We start from the raw sequence: 25,190 nt of genomic DNA on the forward strand, positions 1-25,190 counted from the left end.
GCCTACAGTATCTCTCGTTATCCAAGGTTCCTGAAAATTGCCGTATTTATCCTTCTTCCTCACAGGAACATGCCGGTCCTGAATTCCTTTCAACTGACACTTGAAAGCCTCCCACATGTCAGATGTTGATTTGCCCTCAAACATCCGCCCCCAACTATGTTCTTCAGTTCCCGCCTAATATTGTTATCATTTGCCTTCCCCCAATTTAGCACATTCATCCTAGGACCACTCTTATCCTTGTCCACCAGTACTTTAAAACTTACTGAATTGTGGTCACTGTTACCGAAATGCTCCCCTACTGAAACATCTACCAACTGGCTGGGCTCATTCCCCAATACCATGTCCAGTACCGCCCCTTCCCTAGTTGGACTGTCTACATATTGTTTTAAGTAGCCCTCCTGGATGCTCCTTACAAACTCTGCCCTGTCTAAGCCCCTGGCACTAAGTGAGTCCCAGTCAATATTGGGGAAGTTGAAGTCTCCCATCACCACAACCCTGTTGTTTTTACTCTTTTCCAAAATCTGTCTACCTATCTGCTCCTCTATCTCCCGCTGGCTGTTGGGAGGCCTGTCGTAAACCCCCAACATTGTGACTGCACCCTTCTTATTCCTGATCTCTACCCAAATAGCCTCACTGCCCTCTGAGGTGTCCTCCCGCAGTACAGCTGTGATATTCTCCCTAACCAGTAGCGCAACTCCACATCCTTCTGATAGTGTGGCGACCAGAATTGAACACTATACTCCAAGTGTGGCCTAACTAAGGTTCTATACAGCTGCAACATGACTTGCCAATTCTTATGCCCCGGCCAATGAAGGCAAGAATGCCGTATGCCTTCTTGACTACCTTCTCCACCTGTGTTGCCACCAGTAGCCAACTCCGCCACCCCTTTTACATCCCCCTCTATCCCGCCTGAAACATCTAAATCCTGGAACGTTTAGCTGCCAATCCTGCCCTTCCCTCAACCAGGTCTCTGTAATGGCAACAACATCATAGTTCCAAGTACTAATCCAAGCTCTAAGCTCATCTACCTTACCCGTAATACTTCTTGCATTAAAACATATGCACTTCAGGCCACCAGACCCGCTGTGTTCAGCAACTTCTCCCAGTCTGCTCTGCCTCAGAGCCCCACTGTCCCTATTCCCTAGTTCTTCCTCAATGCTCTCACCTTCTGACCTATTGGTCCCGTGCCCACCCCCCTGCCATACTAGTTTAAACCCTCCTGTGTGACACTAGCAAACCTCGTGGCCAGGATATTTATGCCTCTCCGGTTTAGATGCAACCCGTCCTTCTTATATAGGTCACACCTGCCCCGGAAGAGCTCCCAGTGGTCCAGATAACGGAAACCCTCCCTCCTACACCAGCTGTTTAGCCACGTGTTTAGCTGCTCTATCTTCCTATTTCTAGCCTCACTGGCACGTGGCACAGGGAGTAATCCCGAGATTACAACCCTAGAGGTCCTGTCTTTTCACTTTCTGCCTAGCTCCCTGAACTCCTGCTGCAGGACCTCATGCCCCTTCCTGCCGATGTCGTTAGTACCAATATGTACAACGATCTCTGCCTGTTTGCCCTCCCCCTTCAGGATGCCCTCTACCCGTTCGGAGACATCCTGGACCCTGGCACCAGGGAGGCAACATACCATCCTGGAGTCTCTTTCACGTCCACAGAAGCGCCTATCTGTGCCCCTGACTATAGAGTCCCCTATTACTATTGCTCTTCTGCGCTTTGACCCTCCCTTCTGAACATCAGAGCCAGCCGTGGTGCCACTGCTCTGCCTGCTGCTGTTTTCCCCTGATAGGCTATCCCCCCCGACAGTATCCAAAGGGGTATACCTATTCGAGAGGGGGACAACCACAGGGGATTCCTGCACTGACTGTCTGCCCTTTCTGGTGGTCACCCATTTCTCTGCCTGCACCTTGGGTGTGACCACATTTACATAACTGCGATCTATGACGCTTTCCGCCACCTGCATGCTCCTAAGTGCATCCAATTGCTGCTCCAACCGAACCATGCGGTCTGTGAGGAGCTCCAGTTGGGTGCACTTTCTGCAGATGAAGCCATCCGGGACGCTGGAAGCCTCCCGGACCTACCACATCTCACAGTCAGAGCACTGCACCCCTCTAACTGACATTGCGTCAATTAATTAAAATTAAAAAATGTTTTTTTTTAAATATATATATTTTTTTAATTTCAAAGTTACTGCTATCCGTTTCCTCGCACTAGATTTCTAATAGAAATGGGAAAGTTAAATATAGTACTCTCCGATCTCTGGCTTAGATACCCCTCTAAATTATAATTAAGTAATTATGTTTAATTAGTTACCAATGCTTAATTTTTTAATTAGGTGTAGATTCCCAACCAGCCACTCAGGTCACAGCTTTTCTGTGATGTCACTTCAGTTTCCCCCGACACACACAATTTGAAAAAGGTATAAAAGTAAAAATGAGTAAAAATCACTTACTTACCTTCTTACCTTCTGAGTGTCTTAGATGTTCTCAGGTTCTCTCCCTGACAGAGATTGCTCCTCCACCTCCGAACCTTGACCTGCACAATGCTAATAATATAATACAATAATCATATAATATGGCACTTACCTCACACCAATGGGTCTTATTATTAGGTTAGAGGAGGAGGGCGGGTGGGAGACACTACACGTGTAGTGTCTCGGGTTTCCTCTCCACCAGAATTTATTGGTTGGGGGGGAGGGGGGGTCTTCCCAGAAGTCCGCGGGTCGAAAAAAATAAAACAGAAAAGAAGTGTTTTTTTTAAAAGGATACACTTACCTCCCAGAAATCACTTGCCCACTGCTCCCGCTGAAATCGACTGGCCTGTTCCTGTGAAGGTCAGAGTTTTTAAAGGATACACTTAACTCCCAGAAATCACTTGCCCACCGCTCCCACTGAAATCGACTGGCCTGCTCCTGTGAAGGTAAGAGTTTTTAAAGGATACACTTACCTCCCAGAAATCACTTGCCCACCGCTCCCGCTGAAATCGACTGGCCTGTTCCTGTGAAGGTAAGAGTTTTTAAAGGATACACTTACCTCCCAGAAATCACTTGCCCACCGCTCCCGCTGAAATCGACTGGCCTGTTCCTGTGAAGGTAAGAGTTTTTAAAGGATACACTTACCTCCCAGAAATCACTTGCCCACCGCTCCCGCTGAAATCGACTGGCCTGATCCTGTGAAGGTAAGAGTTTTTAAAGGATACACTTACCTCCCAGAAATCACTTGCCCGCCGCTCCCGCTGAAATCGACTGGCCTGTTCCTGTGAAGGTAAGAGTTTTTAAAGGATACACTTACCTCCCAGAAATCACTTGCCCACCGCTCCCGCTGAAATCGACTGGCCTGTTCCTGTGAAGGTAAGAGTTTTTAAAAGATCCTGTCTTTTAACATTTCGTGAAACATTTCGTTAAACTCCATCCTTCTAGCAATGAAGGACAAAATTCCATTTGCCTTCTTATTTACTTGCTGCACCAGCAAACCAACTTTTTGCGATTCATGCACAAGGACACCCAGGTCCATCTGCACAGCAGCATGCTGCAATTTTTGACTATCTAAATAATAGTCCATTTTGTAGTTGTTCCTACCAAAATGGATGACCTCACATTTGTCAACATTGAACTCCATCTGTCAGACCCTTGCCCACTCACTTAAACGATCTATATCCCCCTGCGGACTTTCAGTGTCCTCTGCACACTTTGCTCGACCACTCATCTTAGTGTCATCTGCGAACTTTGACACATTACACTTGGTCCCCAACTCCAGATCATCCATGTAAATTGTGAACAATTGCGGACCCAACACTGATCCCTGAGACAATCCACTAGCCACCAATCGCCAACCAGAAAAACATTTATCCCACATTCGCATTCTGTGAGTTAACCAATCCTCCATCCATGCTAATACATTACCCGTAATGCCATGCGCCTTTATCGTAGGCACCAGCCTTTTGTGCGGCACCTTGTTGAATGCCTTCTGGAACTCCAGATACATCACATCCCCCGGTGCAGGCTCTGCGCATACAGTGACCCAGCAGGGAATCGAACCTGGAACCCTGGCGCTGTGAAGCCACAGTACTATCCACTTGTGCTACCAGCTTTCTCAGCTGGTGAGCCAGTAGGAAGTCAGTCTTGACCCCGTGTTCATAGAAGGTCCCCCGTGTCTGGCGTAGTTGGTGTACTGCTTTCCCGGTAGATAGCAGGTCAGAACATAGAACATTAGAACAGTACACCACAGTACAGGCCCTTTGGCCCACGGTGTTGTGCCGACCGTTTATCCTAATCTAAGATCAACCTAACCTACACCCCTTGAATTTACTGCTGTCCATGTGCCTGTCCAAGAGTCACTTAAAAGTCCCTAATATCTCTGACTCCACCACCTCTGCTGGCAGTGCATTCCACGCACCCGCCACTCTCCGTGTAAAGAACCTATCTCTGACATCTCCCCTATACCTTCCTCCAATCACATTAAAATTATGTTTCCTCGTGACAGCCATTTCTGCCCTGGGGAAAGGTCTCTGGCTATCCACTCTATCCATGCCTCTCATCACCTTGTACACCTCTATCAAGTCACCTCTCTTTCTTCTTCGCTCCAGTGAGAAAAGCCCTAGCTCCCTCAACCTTTCTTCATAAGACATGCCCTCCAGTCCGGGCAGCATCCTGGTCAATCTCTCCTCTCCAAAGCATCCAAATCCTTCCTATAATGAGGCGACCAGAACTGGGCACAATATTCCAAGTGTGGTCTAATTAGGGTTTTATAAAGCTGCAGCAAAACCTCGCAGCTCCTAAACTCAATCCCCCGGTTAATGAAAGCCAACACACGATATGCCTTATTAACCCTATAAACCTGGGTGGCAACTTTGAGGGATCTATGTACGTGGATCCCAAGGTTCCTCTGTTCCTCCACACTTCCAAGAATCCTGCCTTTAACCCTGTATTCAGCATTCAAATTCGACCATCCAAAATGAATCACTTCACATTTATCTAGGTTGAACTCCATCTGCCACTTCTCAGCCCAGCTCTGCATCCTGTCAATGTCCTGTTGTAACCTGTAACAGCCCTAGACACGATCTACAACTCCCCCAACCTTCATGTCATCGGCAAACTTACTAGCCCACCCTTCCACTTCCTCATCCAAGTCATTTATAAAAACCACAAAGAGCAGAGATCCCAGAAAAGACCCCTGCGGGACACCACTGGTGACCGACCTTCAAGCGGAATACTTTCCATCCGCTACCAGTGGGCAGCGTGGTAGCATAGTGGTTAGCACAATTGCTTCACAGCTCCAGGGTTCCAGGTTCGATTCCTGGCTTGGGTCACTGTCTGTGTGGAGTCTGCACGTTCTCCCGGTGTGTGCGTGGGTTTCCTCCGGGTGCTCCGGTTTCCTCCCACAGTCCAAAAATATGCAGATTAGGCGGATTGGCCATGCTAAATTGCCCTTAGTGTCCAAAATTGCCCTTAGTATTGGGTGGGGTTATTGGGTTATGAGGATAGGGTGGAGGTGTGCGGTTGGGTAGGGTGCTCTTTCCAAGAGACGATGCAGACTCGATGGGCCAAATGGCCTCCTTCTGCACTGTAAATTCTATAAATTCTATGAACTGTGAACTCCCACTCGCTGTCTTCTTTCGGCCAGCCAATTCTGTATCCAGACAGCCAAATGTATCACATGCCCCCTAACTTTCTGAATGAGCCTACCATGGGGAACCTTATCAAATGCCTTACCGAAATCCATATACACCACATCCACTGCCCGACCTTCATCAATCTCGTCACATCCTCAAAGAATTCAATGAGGCTTGTGAGGCATGACCTGCCCCTCACAAAGCCATGCTCACTATCTTTAATCAAACTATGTTTTTCTAAATAATCATAAATCCTATCTCTCAGAATCCTTTCCAATATTTAGCTCACCACAGTCTGTAATTCCCAGGGATTTCCCTATTCCCTTTCTTGAACAGGGTAACAACATTCGCCTCCCTCCAATCATCCGGTACCACTCCAGTGGAGAGAGAGGGCACAAAGATCATCGCCAACGGCGCAGCAATCTCCTCCCTCGCCTCCCGTAGTAACCTTGGGTATACCCCGTCAGGCCCAGGGACTTATCTACTCGGATGTTTTTCAAAATGTCCAGCACATCCTCCTTCTTAATATCAACCTGTTTGAGTCTATTAACCTGGTTCACGCTGTTTTCTTGAGCAACAAGGTCCCTCTCTCTAGTGAATACTGAAGCAAAATATTCATTTAGGGCCTTCCCTATCTCCTCAGACTCTAGGCACAAGTTCCCTCCACTATCCCTGATCGGCCCCACTCTCAATCTGATCATCCTCTTATTTCTCACAAGTGTAGAACGTCTTTGGGTTTTCCCTAATCCTTCCCGCTAGGGCTTTTTCATGCCCCCTTCTAGCTCTCCTCAGTCCATTTTTGAATTCCTTCCTGGCTACGTTGTAACGCTCAAGAGCCATGTCAGATCCTTGCTTCCTCAACCTTACTTAAGCTTCCTTCTTCATCTTGACTAGAAACTCCACTTCCCTTGTCATCCAAGGCTCCTTCACCTTACCATTCCTTCCTTATCTCAGTGGGACAAAACTATCCAGCACTCGCAGCAAGTGCTCCTTAAACAACCACGCATTAATGTTGTGCATTTCCCCAAGAACAGCTGTTCCCACTTTATGCTCCTCAGCTCCTGTCTAACAGCAGTATCATTTCCCCTCCCCCAATTAAATACCTTCCCATACTGTCTGTTCCTATCCCCATGACTATGGTAAAGCTCAAGGAGTTATAGTTTGTCGGGCCCTGATCGCTTCCTTCATGGCGGTCAGTTCCTTTTTCAACACGTTCCTCCATCCGGTCCCATGTGTGTGCATGTGTGGGGAGGGGATGTCGTTGTCGGCTCCTGCTCCGCCGTTCGGGTCGCCGATCTTTCCCCCTCCTGGTTCGCCTGGGATTCCGCCTTGCCTCGTGGGGCCGCCAGTCTGCTCTCCCGTTGTTCCTGCCACTTTCCTTCGATGCTGCCTCTGCCTTCTCACCGTCTCCTCAATCTGTTGTTCGCATGCATGCTCTGTCCTTCTCGCGCTGTTGGTGCCTTTTGTGGTTGGGCGGCTTTTTGCGCTAAAATCTCAAGTAAATTTACTGTGTTGGGTCCGACTAGGAGGAGAGCCACCTGATCAGCACATCGCCACCACCGGAAGTCCTAAATTTGCCAAACGTGACCTGTCTTTCATGAACCCACGCTGTGTCTGCCCAATGGGATAATTTCTATCCAGATGTCTTGATATTTCTTCCTTAATGATAGATTCAAGCATTTTCTCCACTAAAGAAATTAAGCTAACCGGCCTATAGTAACCTGCCTTTTGTCTACCTCCTTATTTAAACAGTGACGTCACGGAACCGCCCTAGAAGAGTCCAGCGAATTTTGGTAAATTACCAGAAGCACGATTTCCCCCGCCACCTCTTTTCGTACCCTGGGATGCATTCCATCAGGGCCAGACTTATCTACCTTTATCCCCATTAGCTTGCCCAACAGTACCTCCTTAGAGAGAATGATCGTTTCTAGGTCCTCACCTGCCATAGCCTCCTTGTCAACAGTTTTTGGCATGTTATTTGTGTCTACCACCTTGAAGAAAAGTTGACATTGGGCCGCTCCAAAATGACGCTGGTAATTTTGTGTTGGGAGACAAGGAAATAGCTGAGGAACTGAATAAGTACTTTGCGTCAGTCTTCACAGTAGAAGACATGAGTAATATCCCAACAATTCCGGAGAGTCAGGGGGCAGAGTTGAATTTGGTAGCCATCACAAAGGAGAAAGTGCTAGAGAAACTAAGAGGTCTAAAAATTGATAAATCCCAGGGCCCAGATGGGCTACATCCTAGAGTTCTAAAGGAGATAGCTGAAGAAATAGTGGAGGCGTTAGTTATGATCTTTCAAAAATCACTGGAGTCAGGGAAAGTCCCAGAGGATTGGAAAATCGCTGTTGTAACCCCCCTGTTCAAGAAGGGAACAAGGAAAACGATGGAAAATTATAGGCCAATTAGCCTAACCTCGGTTGTTGGCAAGATTCTAGAATCCATTGTTAAGGATGAGATTTCTAAATTCTTGGAAGTGCAGGGTCGGATTAGGACAAGGCAGCATGGATTTTGTAAGGGGAGGTCGTGCCTGACAAACCTGTTAGAGTTCTTTGAAGAGATAACAAATAGGTTAGACCAAGGAGAGCCAATGGATGTTATCTATCTTGACTTCCAAAAGGCCTTTGATAAGGTGCCTCACGGGAGACTGCTGAGTAAAATAAGGGCCCATGGTATTCGAGGCAAGGTACTAACATGGATTGACGATTGGCTGTCAGGCAGAAGGCAGAGAGTTGGGATAAAAGGTTCTTTTTCGGAATGGCAACCAGTGATGAGTGGTGTCCCGCAGGGTTCAGTGCTGGGGCCACAGGTGTTCTCTTTATATATTAACGATCTAGATGACGGGACTGAGGGCATTCTGGCTAAGTTTGCCGATGATACAAAGATAGGTGAAGGGGCAGGTAGTATGGAGGAGGTGGGGAGGCTGCAGAAAGATTTAGACAGTTTAGGAGAGTGGTCCAAGAAATGGCTGATGAAATTCAACGTGGGCAAGTGCGAGGTCTTGCACTTTGGAAAAAAGAATAGAGGCATGGACTATTTTCTAAACGGTGACAAAATTCATAATGCTGAAGTGCAAAGGGACTTGGGAGTCCTAGTCCAGGATTCTCTAAAGGTAAACTTGCAGGTTGAGTCCGTAATTAAGAAAGCAAATGCAATGTTGTCATTCATCTCAAGAGGCTTGGAATATAAAAGCAGGGATGTACGTCTGAAGCTTTATAAAGCATTAGTTAGGCCCCATTTAGAATACTGTGAGCAATTTTGGGCCCCACACCTCAGGAAGGACATACTGGCACTGGAGCGGGTCCAGCGGAGATTCACACGGATGATCCCAGGAATGGTAGGCCTAACATACGATGAACGTCTGAGGATCTTGGGATTATATTCATTGGGGTTTAGGAGGTTGAGGGGAGATCTAATAGAAACTTACAAGATAATAAATGGCTTAGATAGGGTGGACGTACGGAAGTTGTTTCCATTAGCAGGGGAGACTAGGACCCGGGGGCACAGCCTTAGAATAAAAGGGAGTCACTTTAGAACAGAGATGAGGAGAAATGTCTTCAGCCAGAGAGTGGTGGGTCTGTGGAATTCATTGCCACAGAGGGCGGTGGAGGCCGGGACGTTGAGTGTCTTGAAGACAGAAGTTGATAAATTCTTGATTTCTCAAGGAATTAAGGGCTATGGAGAGAGAGCGGGTAAATGGAGTTGAAATCAGCCATGATTGAATGGTGGAGTGGACTCGATGGGCCGAATGGCCTTACTTCCACTCCTATGTCTTATGGACCGGCACAAAATACCTGTTCAATGCCTCAGCCATTTCCTCATTTCCCATTAGTAAATCCCCCTTCTCATCCTCAAAAGGACCAATGTTTACCTTAGCTCCTCATTTTCGTTTTATATATTTGTAGAAACTTTTGCTATCTGTTTTTATATTCTGAGATGATTAAAATATAAAATATATTATGATTATTCTCATAATCTATCATAATTTTCTTTATAGCTTTTTTCGTGGCTTTTTGTTGACCTTTAAAGATTTCCCAATCCTCTAGTTTCCTACTAATCTTTGCCACATGTTATGTCTTTTCTTTCAATTTGATACCCTCCTTTATTTCATTAGATATCCATGGCTGATTATCACTTTTTCGACAGTCCTTCCTTTTCACTGGTAGATACTTTTTCTGAGCACTGTGAAAAACCTCTTTGAAAGTCCTCCACTGTTCCTCAATTGCCCCAGCACAAAGTCTTTGCTCCCAATCTATCCTCGCCAACTCCTCCCTCATCCCATTGTAGTCTCCTTTGTTTAAGCACAAAACACTGGTATTGGATTTTACCTTCCTTCACTCCCGTCTATATTTTAAATTCTGTATAGTTCTCACTTTGACTAAAGTGGACAACAGACAATTGTGCAACATCAGATAACAAAAGATACTTCGAAAGAAACATTTTCCCTTTGAACAATAATGTATGGAGGTATTCAAACTCTGTGCTACAAACCAATAAACCCATGAACCCATCATGAAATTACACAGACGTACTCATAGATGAAGTATTGATAATTTAGGGGATGAAAACAAAAACGTTGAATGACATCTTTGCTAGCTAGTTACATACTGGATGATTCTGAGGCAGAATTTGGAAGAATTGCTCTCAACTAAAGAACAGGACGATATCCCTATTTGTCGAGCTTTCTGTGCACAGCTCCTGTCCCAATCTGGCTGTGCCCAGCTCCAGCCTCCAGTCCCTCTGTGCCCAGCTCCAACCCACCCAGTCCCTCTGTGCCCTGATCCAGCCTCCAGTCCCTCTGTGCCCAGCCCAGCCTCCAGTCCCTCTGTGCCCAGCTCCAGTACCCCCAGTCCCTCTGTGCCAAGCTCCAGATCCCCAGTCCCTCTGTGCCAAGCTCCAGCCCTCTGTCCCTATGTGCCAAGCTCCAGCTCCCCAGTCCCTCTGTGCCAAGCTCCTGCCCCCAGTCCCTCTGTGCCCAGTTCCAGCCTCAAGTCCCTCAGTGCCAAGCTCCAACCCACCCAGTCCCTCATTGCCAAGCTTCATCCCACCCAGTCCCTCAGTGCCAAGCTCCAACCCACCCAGTCCCTCATTGCCCAGCTCCAGCCTCCAGTCCCTATGTGCCCAATTCTAACCCCCCGTCCCCCTGTGCACAGCCCCGCCCCCGCCCCCAGTTCCCCTGTGGCCAGCTGCCCCTCACCCTATGACCAGCTCCACCCACCGTCTCCCTGCGGCCAGCTCCACCCCCGTCCCCCTGTGGCCAGCTCCACCCCTCGTCCCCCTGTGGCTAGCTCCACCCCCTCCCCCTGTGGCCAGCTCTGTCCCCACAGCCCTCTGTGGCCAGCTCCGCCCCCCCTTCCCCCTGTGTCCAGCCCCGCCCCTGTACCCCTGTGGCCAGCTCCACTCCCGTCCCCCTGTGGCCAGCTCCGCCCCCGTCCCCCTGTGGCCAGCTCCACCCCTGTCCCCCTGTGGCCAGCTCCACCCCAGTCCCCCTGTGGCCAGCTCCACCCCTGTCCCCATGTGGCCAGCTCCACCCCCCCATCCCCCTGTGGCCAGCTCCACCCCCACCCCCCTGTGCCCAGCTCCACCCCCTGTCCTTCTGTGCTCACTCCGTCCCTCTGTGCCCAGCTCCACCCCCTGTCCCTCTGTGCTCAGCTCCAGCCTCCAGTCCCTATGTGCCCAACTCTAACCCACCAAACCCCTCTATGGTCAACTCTGCCCACCAGTCCCCCGTGCCCAACTCCACCCCCCCATTCCCTCTGTGCCCACCCCACCCCAGTCCCCCTGTGCCCAGCTCCACCCTCCCAGTCTCTCTGAGCCCAGCTCCAACCCCCCAGTCCCTCTGTGCCCAGCTCCAACCCCCCCAGTCCCTCTGTGCCCAGCTCCAACCCCCCCAGTCCCTCTGTGCCCAGCTCCAACCCCCCCAGTCCCTCTCAGCCCAGCTCCAACCCCCCCAGTCCCTCTGCGCCCAGCTCCAATAACCCCAGTCCCTCTGTGCCCAGCTCCAATACGCCCAGTCCCTCTGTGCCCAGCTCCAACCCCCCCCCAGTCCCTCTGTGCCCAGCTCCAACCCCCCCAGTCCCTCTGTGCCCAGCTCCAATACCCCCAGTCCCTCTGTGCCCAGCTCCAATACCCCCAGTCCCTCTGTGCCCTGCTTTGATCCTCCCAGTCTCTCTGTGACCAGCTTGACTCGTCCAGTGCCCCTGTGCCTCCCTCCGACTTTCCCAGTCACTCTGCTCAACTGTACATCCGGTGGTTCTGTGTCCAGCCGTGGCTCTTTGACCTGTCCAGTTCTGTCTGCAGTCATCTTGTTTAAAGAAGGTGTGCTGCCAGCTCTAATTCCAAAGCACCCCTACCCCCAGTAGCAGTATCAGTGTCTGACCTTCTGTCTCTCTGCTCTTTCTTGCAGCATGTGGTTCAGTGTGTGTTTGTGGCCATCAAGACCATTGGGAATATCGTCATTGTCACCACCCTCCTACAGTTTGTGTTTGCTTGCCTCGGGGTGCAGCTTTTCAAGGTAAGAGATGGGCTTGAGATCTTTAAAAACTGTTGGTGAACGGGTCATTGGTGACAAATGAAACTCTAAAATACAAGTGCCGTGTTAGGTACACTGGTCTAACACTGGCTGCAACTGGATGCAGCTGAGATCAGAAAGATACTCCAGACCTTGAAGTTCGTTCAATCAAGACTTCCGGGTGCGGCTGTGCAGAGCTAGGTCGCATATTCGGCAGCTCCCGCTTGGAACGGACTTTTGGGATCTTTTACAGGGCCCCCACGGCATTTGTTTGACATTTCCCGGTGTGGGAAGAAGACTGCAACATTCCCCTGACGGTGTCCCCCAGGAATGTTGTGTCTTTTGGCTGCCAGACCCGGCAGAAACAGTGAAGGATTTGGCTTGATCTGCAGCAATAGACAGAGGCCTCTTCCAGCATGCAGGCGGGGGAAGGGCAGGCGTAAAGCTGCAATCTGACTTGACTCTATCAAAGGTGAATTCGAGCAGCAGAGAGAACAACTGTGAAAGGATCTACCAAGGCCATTGAAGAGGCGGGGACGAGGCTTCTGGTGGCGGCCATGGAGGAGTAGGTCGCGCATTTGGCAGCTCCCGTCTGGAACCGAGTCTCAGACCTTTTTCAGGAGTTTCCATAGACTTTTTGGGGCAGACTGGTGAAGCAAACACTATGAAACGGACCAGAAGTGTAACGGCCAAAGGAGCGGCACTGGAGCAACGGGAGAAGCGAGGGAAAGAAAACAAAATGGCGGCGGCCAGGGACAAAGGGGAGCTGCAGGAGTTCATCAAGCGCTGCTTCGAGGAGCAGCGCGAGGAGATGCGCAAAGAGATGTTGGCGCCTATGCTTTCGGCAATTGAAGGACTTGGGATCACGCAAAAGGCTCACGAAGCTAAGATCCAGGAGGTACAGAAAAGAGTCAGTCACAACGAGGATGAGCTCGTGGGCCTGGCGGTGAGAGTGGAGCAGAACGAGGCGCTACACAAGAGGTGGGCGGGAAGACTCGAAGACCTGGAGAACAGGTCGAGGAGAAAGAATCTGCGAATCCTGGGTCTCCCTGAGGGAGTGGAGGGGGCTGATGCCAGGGCATACGCGAGCACGATGCTCGAGACGATGATGGGCACGAAGGCCCCTTCGAGGCCGCTGGAGTTGGACGGGGCACATCGGGTGCTGGCGAAGAAGCCCCAGGCAAATGAGCCGCCAAGGGCATTGGTGGTGAGGTTCCACCGGTTCACGGACAGAGAGTGCGTCCTGAGATGGGCCAAGAAGGAGCGGAGCAGTAAGTGGGACAATGCAGAGATCCGAATATACCCGGACTGGAGCACGGAGGTTGCAAAGCGGAGAGCGGGTTTCAACCGGGCCAAAGCGGCGTTGTACCGGAAAGAAGTGAAATTCGGAATGCTGCAGCCAGCGCGACTGTGGGTCACATACAAGGGCCAACACTATTACTTTGAAACGCCTGAGGCGGCGTGGACCTTTGTACAAGCCGAAAAGTTGGACTCTAACTGAGGGTTTGTGAGGGTGGGGGGGATGTTTTGGGGTTTGATGTGTGATGGTTGTTGTATATAGGGGGTCAATTACGCGCAGGAAATGTTACATGGGCTGGGGGAGAGAGACAAGGCCGCGACAGGAGCTGCGCCAGAGGGGGCGGAGCGGGCTTTGGAAAGCACGGGGATTTTTCCCGCGCGCGGGAAGAAAGGCGGGAAGGGGAATGAAGGAATGCATATGGATTGGGAGACTCCCACGTGGGGAGGTCAATGGGACGGCGGGGGAAGCAGGCGTCAGCTGACTTACGGGAGTGACATGGGGGAGCAAAAAAGCTAGACAGGGGTCTAGCGGGGGGAGGGGAGGGGGGGAAGGGGGGGGGAAAAAGGGTTGCTGCTGCACTGGCCGAAAGGGAATGGGACACAGAAGAGGTGGTCGGGACGGGGGTCCCCCCTCTGGGGGACTGGAGGGTGAGGGAGGCATGGACACGGGACTGACCCAGAAAAGGAGATGGCTAGTCGGCGGGGCATGGGGGGGGGGGGGGGGGGTGAGAGCCCCTCCAATCCGTCTGATAACGTGGAATGTGAGGGGCCTGAATGGGCCGGTGAAGAGAGCTCGAGTGTTCGCGCACTTAAAGGGACTGAAGGCGGACGTGGCCATGCTCCAAGAGACACATCTGAAGGTGGCGGACCAGGTCAGGTTAAGAAAGGGATGGGTAGGACAGGTATTTCACTCGGGACTGGACGCGAAGAATAGAGGGGTGGCAATATTGGTGGGAAAGCGGGTGTCATTTGAGGCCAAAACTATTGTAGCGGACAATGGAGGGCGATATGTAATGGTGAGCGGTAGGCTGCAAGGGACGTGGGTGGTGTTGGTAAACATATACGCCCCGAACTGGGATGATGCAGGATTCATGAAGCGCATGTTGGGGCGCATTCCGGACCTGGAGATAGGAGGCCTGATAATGGGAGGGAACTTCAATACAGTGTTGGATCCAACACTGGACTGCTCCAAATCAAGGACTGGAAAGAGGCCGGCGGCGGCCAAGGTACTTAGGGGGTTTATGGATCAGATGGGGGGAGTGGACCCATGGCGGTTTGCAAGGCCGCAGGTCAGGGAATTTTCTTTCTTCTCCCATGTACACAAAGCCTACTCCCAGATAGATTTCTTTGTTCTGGGTAGGGCACTCATCCCGAAGGTGGAGGGGACTGAGTATTCGGCTATAGCCGTTTCGGACCATGCCCCACACTGGGTAGAACTGGAGCTGGGAGAGGAGAGGGACCAACGCCCGTTGTGGCGGCTGGATGTGGGACTGCTGGCGAACGAGGTGGTGTGTGGGAAGGTGAGGGGGTGTATCGAAAGGTACTTGGAGGCCAACGACAACGGGGAGGTGCGGGTGGGGGGCGTTGAAGGCGGTGATCAGGGGAGAGCTAATTTCCATTAGGGCTCATAGGGAGAAGACAGAGGGTATGGAAAGGGAGAGGTTAGTGGAAGAGATTTTGAGAGTGGGCAGGAGATACGCAGTGGCCCCGGAGGAAAGATTACTTGGGGAAAGACGACGACTCCAGACGGAGTTTGACCTGTTGACCACAGGGAAGGCGGAGGCACAGTGGAGGAAAGCGCAGGGGGTGACCTACGAGTATGGGGAAAAGGCTAGTCGGATGCTGGCACACCAGCTCCGTAAGAGGATGGCAGCGAGGGAAATAGGGGGAGTCAAAGATGGAGGGGGAGCCACGATTCGTAGTGCGACAAAAATAAACAAGGTATTCAAGGCCTTTTACGAAGAGCTGTACAGATCCCAGCCCCCAGTGGGGGAAGAGGGGATGAGACGATTCCTAGATCAGCTGAGATTCCCGAGGGTGGAGGAGCAAGAGGTGGCTGGTTTGGGGGCACCAATTGGGTTGGAGGAGTTGAGCAAGGGTTTGGGGAGCATGCAGGCGGGGAAGGCCCCGGGACCGGATGGATTCCAGGTGGAGTTCTACAGGAAGTACGCAGACCTGTTGGCCCCGCTACTGGTGAGGACCTTTAATGAGGCAAGAGAGGAGGGGACCCTGCCCCCGACAATGTCGGAAGCAACAATTTATTTGATCCAAAAGCGGGACAAGGACCCACTGCAATGTGGATCGTACAGGCCGATCTCGCTCCTCAATGTGGATGCAAAGTTGCTGGCAAAAGTGCTGGCCACGAGGATCGAGGACTGTGTCCCGGGGGTAATCCACGAGGACCAGACGGGATTTGTAAAGGGCAGGCAACTAAACACCAATGTGCGGCGGCTCTTAAACGTGATAATGATGCCATCGGAGGAGGGAGAGGCGGAGATAGTGACAGCTATGGACGCGGAGAAGGCCTTTGACCGAGTAGAGTGGGAGTATCTCTGGGAGGTGCTGCGTAGGTTTGGGTTTGGGGTAGGGTTTATCAATTGGGTTAAGCTCCTTTACAGAGCCCCGATGGCGAATGTAGTGACGAACCGGCGGAGGTCGGAGTACATTCGACTGTACCGAGGGACGAGGCAGGGGTGCCCCCTGTCCCCCCTGTTGTTCGCATTGGCGATCGAACCATTGGCCATGTCATTGAGGGAGTCTTAATAAATGGAGGGGGGTGGTCCGAGGGGGAGAAGAGCATCGGGTGTCGCTATATGCGGATGACCTGTTGCTGTACGTGGCGGATCCAATGGAGGGGATGGTGGAGGTCATGCAGACTCTAAGAGAGTTTGGGGAGTTTTCGGGCTATAAGCTCAATGTAGGAAAGAGTGAGCTCTTTGTATTACAGGCGGGGGACCAAGAAAGAGGGATAGGGGACCTACCGCTGAGGAGGGCGGAGGGGAGCTTTCGGTATCTGGGGATCCAGATAACCAGGAGTTGGGGGACCCTACATAAACTGAATCTGACGAGGTTGGTGGAGCAAATGGAAGAGGATTTCAAAAGATGGGACATGTTACCGCTCTCGCTGGCGGGTAGAGTGCAGTCGGTCAAAATGATGGTCCTTCCGAGGTTTCTGTTTGTGTTTCAGTGCCTTCCCATCGTGATCACTAAGGCCTTTTTCAAGAGAGTAGGCAGGAGTATTGTGTGGGCGAATAAGACCCCGAGAGTAAGGAGAGGGTTCCTGGAACGCAGTAGGGACCGAGGAGGGCTGGCGCTGCCAAACCTGGGGAGCTACTACTGGGCAGCAAATGTGGCGATGATCCGCAAGTGGGTGATGGAGGGAGAGGGGGCGGCATGGAAGAGGATGGAGATGGCGTCCTGTGAAGGAACGAGCCTGGGGGCGTTGGTGACAGCACCGCTGCCGCTCTCGCCGACAAAGTATACCACGAGCCCGGTGGTGGCGGCATCGCTAAGGATCTGGGGCCAGTGGAGACGGCACCGGGGTGCAATGGGAGCATCGGTGTGGTCCCCGATCAGGGGTAACCACCAGTTTGTCCCGGGGAAGATGGACGGGGGGTTCCAGAGCTGGCATCGGGCGGGGATTGGAAGAATGGGGGACCTGTTCATCGACGGGACGTTTGCGAGCCTAGGGGCACTGGAGGAGAAGTTTGAATTACCCCCGGGAAATGCCTTTAGATATATGCAGGTGAGGGCTTTTGTGAGGCGACAGGTGAGGGAATTCCCGTTGCTCCCGGCACAAGAAGTTCAAGATAGGGTGATCTTGGGTGTATGGGTCGGGGAGGGCAAGGTGTCGGAAATACACCAGGAGTTGAAAGAAGAGGGGGAAGCACTGGTAGAAGAGTTGAAGGGTAAATGGGAGGAGGAACTGGGGGAGGAGATCGAGGAAGGTCTGTGGGCTGATGCCCTAGGTAGGGTTAATTCCTCCTCCTCATGTGCCAGGCTCAGCCTGATACAATTTAAGGTGGTCCACAGAGCGCACTTGACGGGGGCAAGGTTGAGTAGGTTCTTTGGGGTAGGGGACAGATGTGGAAGGTGCTCAGGGAGCCCGGCGAACCATGTCCATATGTTTTGGTCATGCCCGGCACTGGAGGGGTTCTGGAGAGGAGTGGCGGGAGCAATATCTCAGGCGGTGAAAGTCCGGGTCAAGCCAAGCTGGGGGCTAGCAATATTTGGAGTAGTGGACGAACCGGGAGTGCAGGAGGCGAAAGGGGCCGGCATTCTGGCCTTTGCGTCCCTAGTAGCCCGGCGAAGGATATTGCTAATGTGGAAGGAGGCGAAGGCCCCCAGCCTGGAGGCCTGGATAAATTATATGGCTGGGTTCATAAAGTTGGAGAGGATTAAGTTCGCCTTGAGAGGGTCTACGCAGGGGTTCTACAGGCGGTGGCAACCGTTCCTAGACTATCTCGCGGAGCGTTAGAGGAAGGTCGGTCAGCAGCAGCAGCAACCTTGTGGGGGGGGGGGGGGGGTGGGGGGTGGAGGGGACGTCCTGGGAGGGGGGGGGAGGGGGGCGGGGAAAGGGGGGACTGCCTGGGAGGGTGAATGAGCAAGAGATAACATGAAGGGTTGGGGAAACTGGCACGTACGGGTGAGGGCCAGTGTACAAAGCTATGTAAATATATCATTTTGCCATGTATATATCTTGCTCTGCACAATTTCTCGTTTTTCTTTGTTACGAAGTGGGGGGGGCGGTTATTGTTTGTGAGGGAGAAAAATTGTGTTAAAAAACTTTAATATATATATTTTTTTTAAAAAAGAAGTTAGTTCAATCAGGTTTATTGAACTAATTGCACAGTTAGCACAGTTCTCTGTGAGTTCGACTCTCTGCTAACTTAAGTGTGGTTACTCTGTCTGACTGAACCAGACTAGCTCTTAGCCACATGGTGGAGGTGTGAGATTGTAACAACACCCTTGACTGACTCTCTAGATGTTCATCAGTGGAAAGAGGCAGAGTGTGAGTGCCTCGTGTCTTTTATAGTCAGATCCCACCCCTGAGTGTCCTGCCTGCTTATTGGTCATGTCCTGTTCTCTGTCCATTAGCTGCTTGTCTGTATATCATTATGTGTGTGTGTGTGCCTGCATATCATGACAACAACCTCCTCTTTTCTTTTTTTTAAATACTTTTATTGCCATTTTTCAGTTTTTACGGAGTAACACCTCAATCTATGGTGCACCTGGTATTTACATATAGATATGCTTCTTATTCTTCTTACTCATGGAGATTTTTCACATGTGTTCTCTCTGTCTGCCCTCCTCACTTCCCCCGTAGTCTATTCTTTTCCCTAGTACCGACTTGTGCCCCGAGTGTCACACGCTGTGCTCCGCTCTTTTCTGCGGCGGTTTTAGTTGTTGTCTTTGCAGGTTCGGCGGGGACACAGTGAAAGAGCGCGAGGAGAGCGGCGGGGACACAGTGAGAGAGCGCGAGGAGAGCGGCGGGGACACAGTGAAAGAGCGCGAGGCGAGCGACGGAGACACAGTGAAAGAGCGCGAGGAGAGCGACGGAGACACAGTGAAAGAGGTCGAGGAGAGCGGCGGGGACACAGTGAGAGAGCGCGAGGAGAGCGGCAGGACCACAGTGAAAGAGCGCGAGGAGAGCGACGGAGACACAGTGAAAGAGCGCGAGGAGAGCGGAGTGGACACAGTGAAAGAGCGCGAGGAGAGCGGTAGGGACACAGTGAAAGAGTGCGAGGAGAGCGGCGGGGACACAGTGAAGGAACGCGAGGAGAGCGGCGGAGACACAGTGAAAGAGCACGAGGAGAACGGCAGAGACACAGTGAAAGAGCGCGAGGAGAGCAGAGGGGACACAGTGAAAGAGCGCGAGGAGAGCGGCGGAGACACAGTGAAAGAGTGCGAGGAGAGCAGTGGAGCCACAGTGAAAGAGCACGAGGAGAGCGGCGGAGACTCAGTGAAAGAGCACGAGGAGAGCGGCAGGGACGCAGTGAAAGAGAGCGGCGGAGACACAGGATAAAAGAGCGCGATAAGAGCGGCAGGGACACAGTGAAAGAGCGCGAGGAGAGCGGCGGGGACACAGTGAAAGAGCACGAGGAGAGCGGCAGGGACACAGTGAAAGAGCGCGAGGAGAGCGGCAGGGACACAGTGAAAGTGCGTGAGGAGAGCGGCGGAGACACAGGATAAAAGAGCGCGATGAGAGCGGTGGGGACACAGTGAAAGAATGCGAGGAGAGCGGCGGAGACACAGTGAAAGAGCGCGAGGAGAGCGGCGGAGACACAGCTGCCGGAGAAGTGGCCAGGGGTCTGTCGGGATGGAGAAGCGACCTTCAAATTTTCGGCGGGGGCAGTGGCCAGGGGTCTGTCGGGAAGGTACGTCTACCTCTTTAAAAACTTACCTTGAAGAGTGACATCACAGCAAAGCAGTGACCTGACTGGCTAGTAAGGAAAGTGCTCCAATTAGCATAGCTGGGTGAAATTTAACTCTTTGTGTGTTGGTAAGTATTGTGATTGGTAAGTAAAATCTTTATTCCTTTCACTTATTCATTATTTGTTATTATATTTGTAATCAGTTAAGGTAAAGTGTAAAAATGGCAGGAGATCCCAGACCCATGTTATGCTCCTCGTGCTCAATGTGGGAGTTCAGGGACGCGCCCGATGCCCCTGACTCCTTCATCTGCGGGAAGTGTGTCCAGCTGCAGCTCCTGTTAGACCGCATGACGGCTCTGGAGCTGCGGATGGACTCACTTTGGAGCATCCGCGATGCTGAGTTGGTCACACCGCAGATTAGGATTGGTGAGGGAGACAGGGAATGGGTGACCAAAAGGCAGAGAAAGAGCAGGAAGGCAGTGCAGGTGTCTCCTGCAGTCATCTCCCTCCAAAACAGGTATACCGTTTTGGATACTGTTGGGGGAGATGACTCACCAGGGGAAGGCAGTAGTAGCCAGGCTCATGGCACCGTGGCTGGCTCTTCTGCACAGAAGGGTGGAAAAAAGACTGCCAGGGCTATAGTCATAGGGGATCCAATCGTAAGGGGAGTAGACAGACTGTGGTCGAAAACGAAACTCCCGAATGTATGTTGCCTCCCGGGTGCACGGGTCAGGGATGTCTCAGATCGGCTGCAGGACATACTGAAGGGGGAGGGTGATCAGCCAGTTGTCGTGGTGCAGATAGGCACCAACAATATAGGTAAAAAACGGGATGAGGTCCTACAATCAGTATTTAGGGAGTTGGGAGATAAGTTAAAAAGTAGGACCTCAAAGGTAGTAATCTCAGGATTGCTACCAGTGCCACGAGACAGTCAGAGTAGAAATTCAAGAATAGTCAGAATGAATACGTAGCTTGAGAGATGGTGCAGGAGGGAGGGGTTCAGATTTTTGGGACATTGGAACCAGTTCTGGGGGCAGTGGGACCATGACAAATCGGATGGTCTACACCTGGGCAGGACTGGAACCAATGTCCTAGGGGGTGCTTTTGCTAACACTGTTGGGGAGGTTTTAAACTAATGTGGCAGGGGGATGGGAACCAGCTGAGGAAGTTAGAGGTCAGTAAAGAGGCGGCAACTAAAGCCAGTAAGGTACTAGATAATAAACTCAATGTGACTAAGGGGAAGAGTAGACAGGGAAGAGATGATGAACGCAAAGGGACAGGTGGTCTGAGGTGCATTTGTTTTAATGCGAGAAGTGTAGCAGGTAAGGCAGATGAACTTAGGGCTTGGATTAGTACCTGGGAATATGATGTTATTGGTATTACTGAGACTTGGTTGAGGGAAGGGCAGGTCTGGCAACTAAATATCCCAGGGTATAGATGCTTCAGGAGGGGTAGAGAGGGAGGTAAAAGGGTGGAGGAGTTACTTAACTGGTCAGAGATGATGTCACAGCTGTGATTAAGGAGGGCACGATGGAGGATTCGAGCACTGTGGCTATATGGATAGAGCTAAGAAATAGGAAGGGTGCAGTAACATTGTTGGGACTTTACTACAGGCCTACCAAAAGCGAGCGTGAAGTAGAGGTACAAATATGTAGACAGATTATAGAAAAATGTAGGAGCAACAGGGTGGTCGTGATGGGAGATTTTAACTTCCCAACATTGAATGGGACTCATGTAGTGTTGGAGGAGTAGATGGAGCAGAATTTGTAAGGAGCATCCAGGAGAGTTTTTTAGAGCAGTATGTAAATAGTCCAACTCGGGAAGGGGTCATACTGGACCTGGTATTGAGGAATGATCCCGGCCAGGTGGTTGAAGTTTCAGTCAGTGATTACTTTGGGAATAGCGATCACAATTCCGTAAGTTTTAGAATACTCATGGACAAAGACAAGAGTGGTCCTAAAGGAAGAGTGCTAAATTGGGGAAAGGCCAAGTACAACAAAATTCGGCAGGAGCTAGGGAGTGTGGATTGGGAGCAGCTGTTTAAGGGTAAATCCACATTTGAAATGTGGGGGTCTTTTAAGGAAAGGTTGATTAGAGTGCAGGACAGACATGTCCCTGTCAAAATGAGGGATAGAAATGGCAAGATTAGGGAACCATGGATGACCGGTGGAATTGTGAGGCTAGTTAAGATGAAAAAGGAAGCATACATAAGATCTAGGCGACTGAAAACTGATGAAGCTTTGGAGGAATATCGGGAAAGTAGGACAAATCTCAAACACGCAATAAAGAGGGCTAAAAGGGGTCATGAAATATCTTTGGCTAACAGGGTTAAGGAAAATCCCAAAGCCTTTTATTCACATATAAGGAGCAAGAGGGTAACTAGAGAAAGGATTGGCCCACTCAAAGACAAAAGAGGGAATTTATGCGTGGAGTCAGAGGAAATGGGTGAGATTTTTAATGAATACTTTGCATCGGTATTCACCAAGGAGAGGGACATGACGGATGTTGAGGCTAGGGATGGATGTTTAAATACTCTAGGTCAAATCGGCATAAGGAAGGGGGAAATTTTGGGTATTCTAAAAGGCATTAAGGTGAACAAGTCCCCTGGTCCAGATGGGATCTATCCCAGGTTACTGAGGGAAGCGAGGGACGAAATAGCTGGGGCCTTAACAGATATCTTTGCAGCACCCTTGAGCACGGGTGAGGTCCCGGAGGACTGGAGAATTGCTAATGTTGTCCCTTTGTTTAAGAAGGGTAGCAGGGATAATCCAGGGAATTATAGACCTGTGAGCTTGACGTTGGAGAAGATACTGAGGGATAGGATCTATTCACATTTGGAAGAAAATAGACTTATCAGTGATAGGCAGCATGGTTTTGTGCAGGGAAGGTCATGTCTTACAAACCTAATAGAATTCTTTGAGGAAGTGACAAAGTTAATTGATGAGGGAAAGACTGTAGATGTCATATATATGCACTTCAGTAAGGCGTTTGATAAAGTTTCCCATGGCAGGTTGATGGAAAAAGTGAAATCGTATGGTGTTCAGGGTGTACTAGCTAGATGGATAAAAAACTGGCTGGGCAACAGGAGACAGAGAGTAGTGTCTCAAGGGAGTGTCTCAAAATGGAGAAAGGTGACTAGTGGTGTTCCACAGGGATCCGTGCTCGGACCACTGTTGTTTGTGATATGCATAAATGATCTGGACGAAGGTATAGGTAGTCTGATTAGCAAGTTTGCAGATGATACTAAGATTGGTGGAGTTGCAGATAGCGAGGAGGACTGTCAGAGAATACAGCAAAATATAGATAGATTAGAGAGTTGGGCAGAGAAATGGCAGATGGAGTTCAATCCAGGCAAATGCGAGGTGATGCATTTTGGAAGATCTAATTCAAGAGCGGACTATACGGTCAATGAAAGAGTCCTGGGGAAAATTGATGTACAGAGACATCTGGGAGTTCATGTGCATTGTACCCTGAAGGTGGCAACGCAGTTCGAGAGAGTGGTCAAGAAGGCATACAGCACGCTTGCCTTCATCGGACGGGGTATTGAGTACAAGAGTCATGTCTGCAGTTGTATAGGACTTTGGTTAGGCCACATTTGGAATACTGCGTGCAGTTCTGGTCGCCACATTACCAGAAGGATGTGATGCTTTAGACAGGGTGCAGAGGAGGTTCACCAGGATGTTGCCTGGTATGGAGAGTGCTAGCTATGAAGAAAGGTTGAGTAGATTAGGATTGTTTTCATTGGAAAGATGGAGGTTGAGGGGGGGACCTGATTGAGGTCTACAAAATTATGAGAGGTATGGACAGGGTGGATAGCAACAAGCTTTTTCCAAGAGTGGGGGTGTCAATTACAAGGGGTCACGATTTCAAGGTGAGAGGGGGAAAGTTTAAGGTAGATGTGCGTGGAATGTTTTTTACGCAGAGGGTGGTGGGTGCCTGGAACGCTTTGCCAGCGGAGGTAGTAGAGGCAGGCATGATAGCATAATTTAAGATGCATCCAGACAGATATATGAACAGGTGGGGAACAGAGGGAAGTAGATCTTTGGATAATAGGCGACAGGTTTAGATAAAGGATCTGGATCGGTGCAGGCTGGGAGCGCCGAAGGGCCTGTTCCTGTGCTGTAATTTTCTTTGTTCTTTGTTCTTTGTTCTTTGTACACTCATCTTTACTAATCTCTACACTAGTACAATAACTATGATCTGCTCTCACTCACACTATCTTTCCGACAGTCTGCCTTGTCGCCTTCTCCTCAACACCCTCTCCCAGAAGGCTTAGCGTTGATGCTTTATATAGTTCTGCATCTAGCTCCCTCTAGTGGTTGATTTGGACATAACATTAACCCTTACAGCTCTGTACATTTATCATAATGTCACAGTCCATTTGTACCTTTTTCCTCTCCGCCAAATGCTCTACAGTCAGGACTTCAGAGTATTTCTGTTGACCAGAATGGAGTCAAACCGTTGCCTGGTCGCCCTCTCTTCTCTGTCTCTACGCGGCTTGTAGACTATAAACTCTCCCCTAATCATAGCCTTCAGTGCCTCCCAGAATGTAGATGTAGAATGTAAATGTAGACTTCCCCATTCTGGTTATTAGTAACGTACTCACCTATGGCCTGTGATATTTTCTGGCAGAAGGCCTTATCGGCCAAGAGGTCCATGTCCAATCTCCACGTCCATGTAATGTGCAGCATGGTTGGAGATGACTATCATGAAATATTCTGCCCTTTCTATTCCTGGAATTCCCAATTTTTCCTCAGCAAAGAAGTCTATCCGTGAGCATGCTTTGTGCACCGGTGAAAAGAACGAGAATTCCTTCTCATCGGGGTGTATGAACCGCCATGAGTCCACTGCCCCCATCTGTTCCATGAATGCTCCCGGTTCCCGCGCCATGCCTGTCCTTTTCCCCGATCTGGGGCTCGATCGGTCCGTCAGTGGGTCCTGTACACAGTTGAAGTTGCCCCCATTATCAGTCGGTTCGTGTCAATGTCCGGGATTTCCGCCATGGTCTTTCTAATGAAATATGTGTCGTCGCAGTTGGGCATGTACACATTTACCAGAACTACCGGTGCCCCGTCCAGGACACTACTGACCATGACGTACCGTCCCCCTGAGTACATCGTCCTGTTACTAATCAGTATAGCTACTCACCTCGCCTTTGTCCCGCAGCATGAAAGGCACGTCTGACCCACCCAGCTCTTTCTTATCAGTAGTCGGTCTTTCTCCCTCAGGTGTGTCTCCTGAGGGAGACTATGTCGGCTTTCAAACTTTTCAAATAAGCGAAGACTCTGCATCTTTTCACTAGGCCGTTAAGTCCCCTGACGTTCCAGGTGATAATCTTGGTGGGGGGGCTTTTGACCCCCCGTCATGCAGGATCAACCATACTTAGCTGG

General features: G+C 50.6%; 1 protein-coding gene across 12 annotated transcripts in view; it reads left to right on the plus strand.

The window, feature by feature from the left end:
- Window positions 1-25,190, plus strand: part of LOC140393996 (voltage-dependent L-type calcium channel subunit alpha-1S-like) — an 804,045-nt gene that overhangs the window by 365,189 nt on the left and 413,666 nt on the right. For all 12 annotated transcript variants that reach the window (XM_072480735.1, XM_072480727.1, XM_072480737.1 and 9 more), the window contains one exon: window positions 12,023-12,130. In XM_072480735.1, the coding sequence (XP_072336836.1) occupies window positions 12,023-12,130 (108 nt within the window). The remainder of the gene's footprint in view (window positions 1-12,022; window positions 12,131-25,190) is intronic.

Source organism: Scyliorhinus torazame, chromosome 17 (genome assembly GCF_047496885.1).
Source record: "Scyliorhinus torazame isolate Kashiwa2021f chromosome 17, sScyTor2.1, whole genome shotgun sequence".
NCBI lineage: Eukaryota > Metazoa > Chordata > Chondrichthyes > Carcharhiniformes > Scyliorhinidae > Scyliorhinus > Scyliorhinus torazame.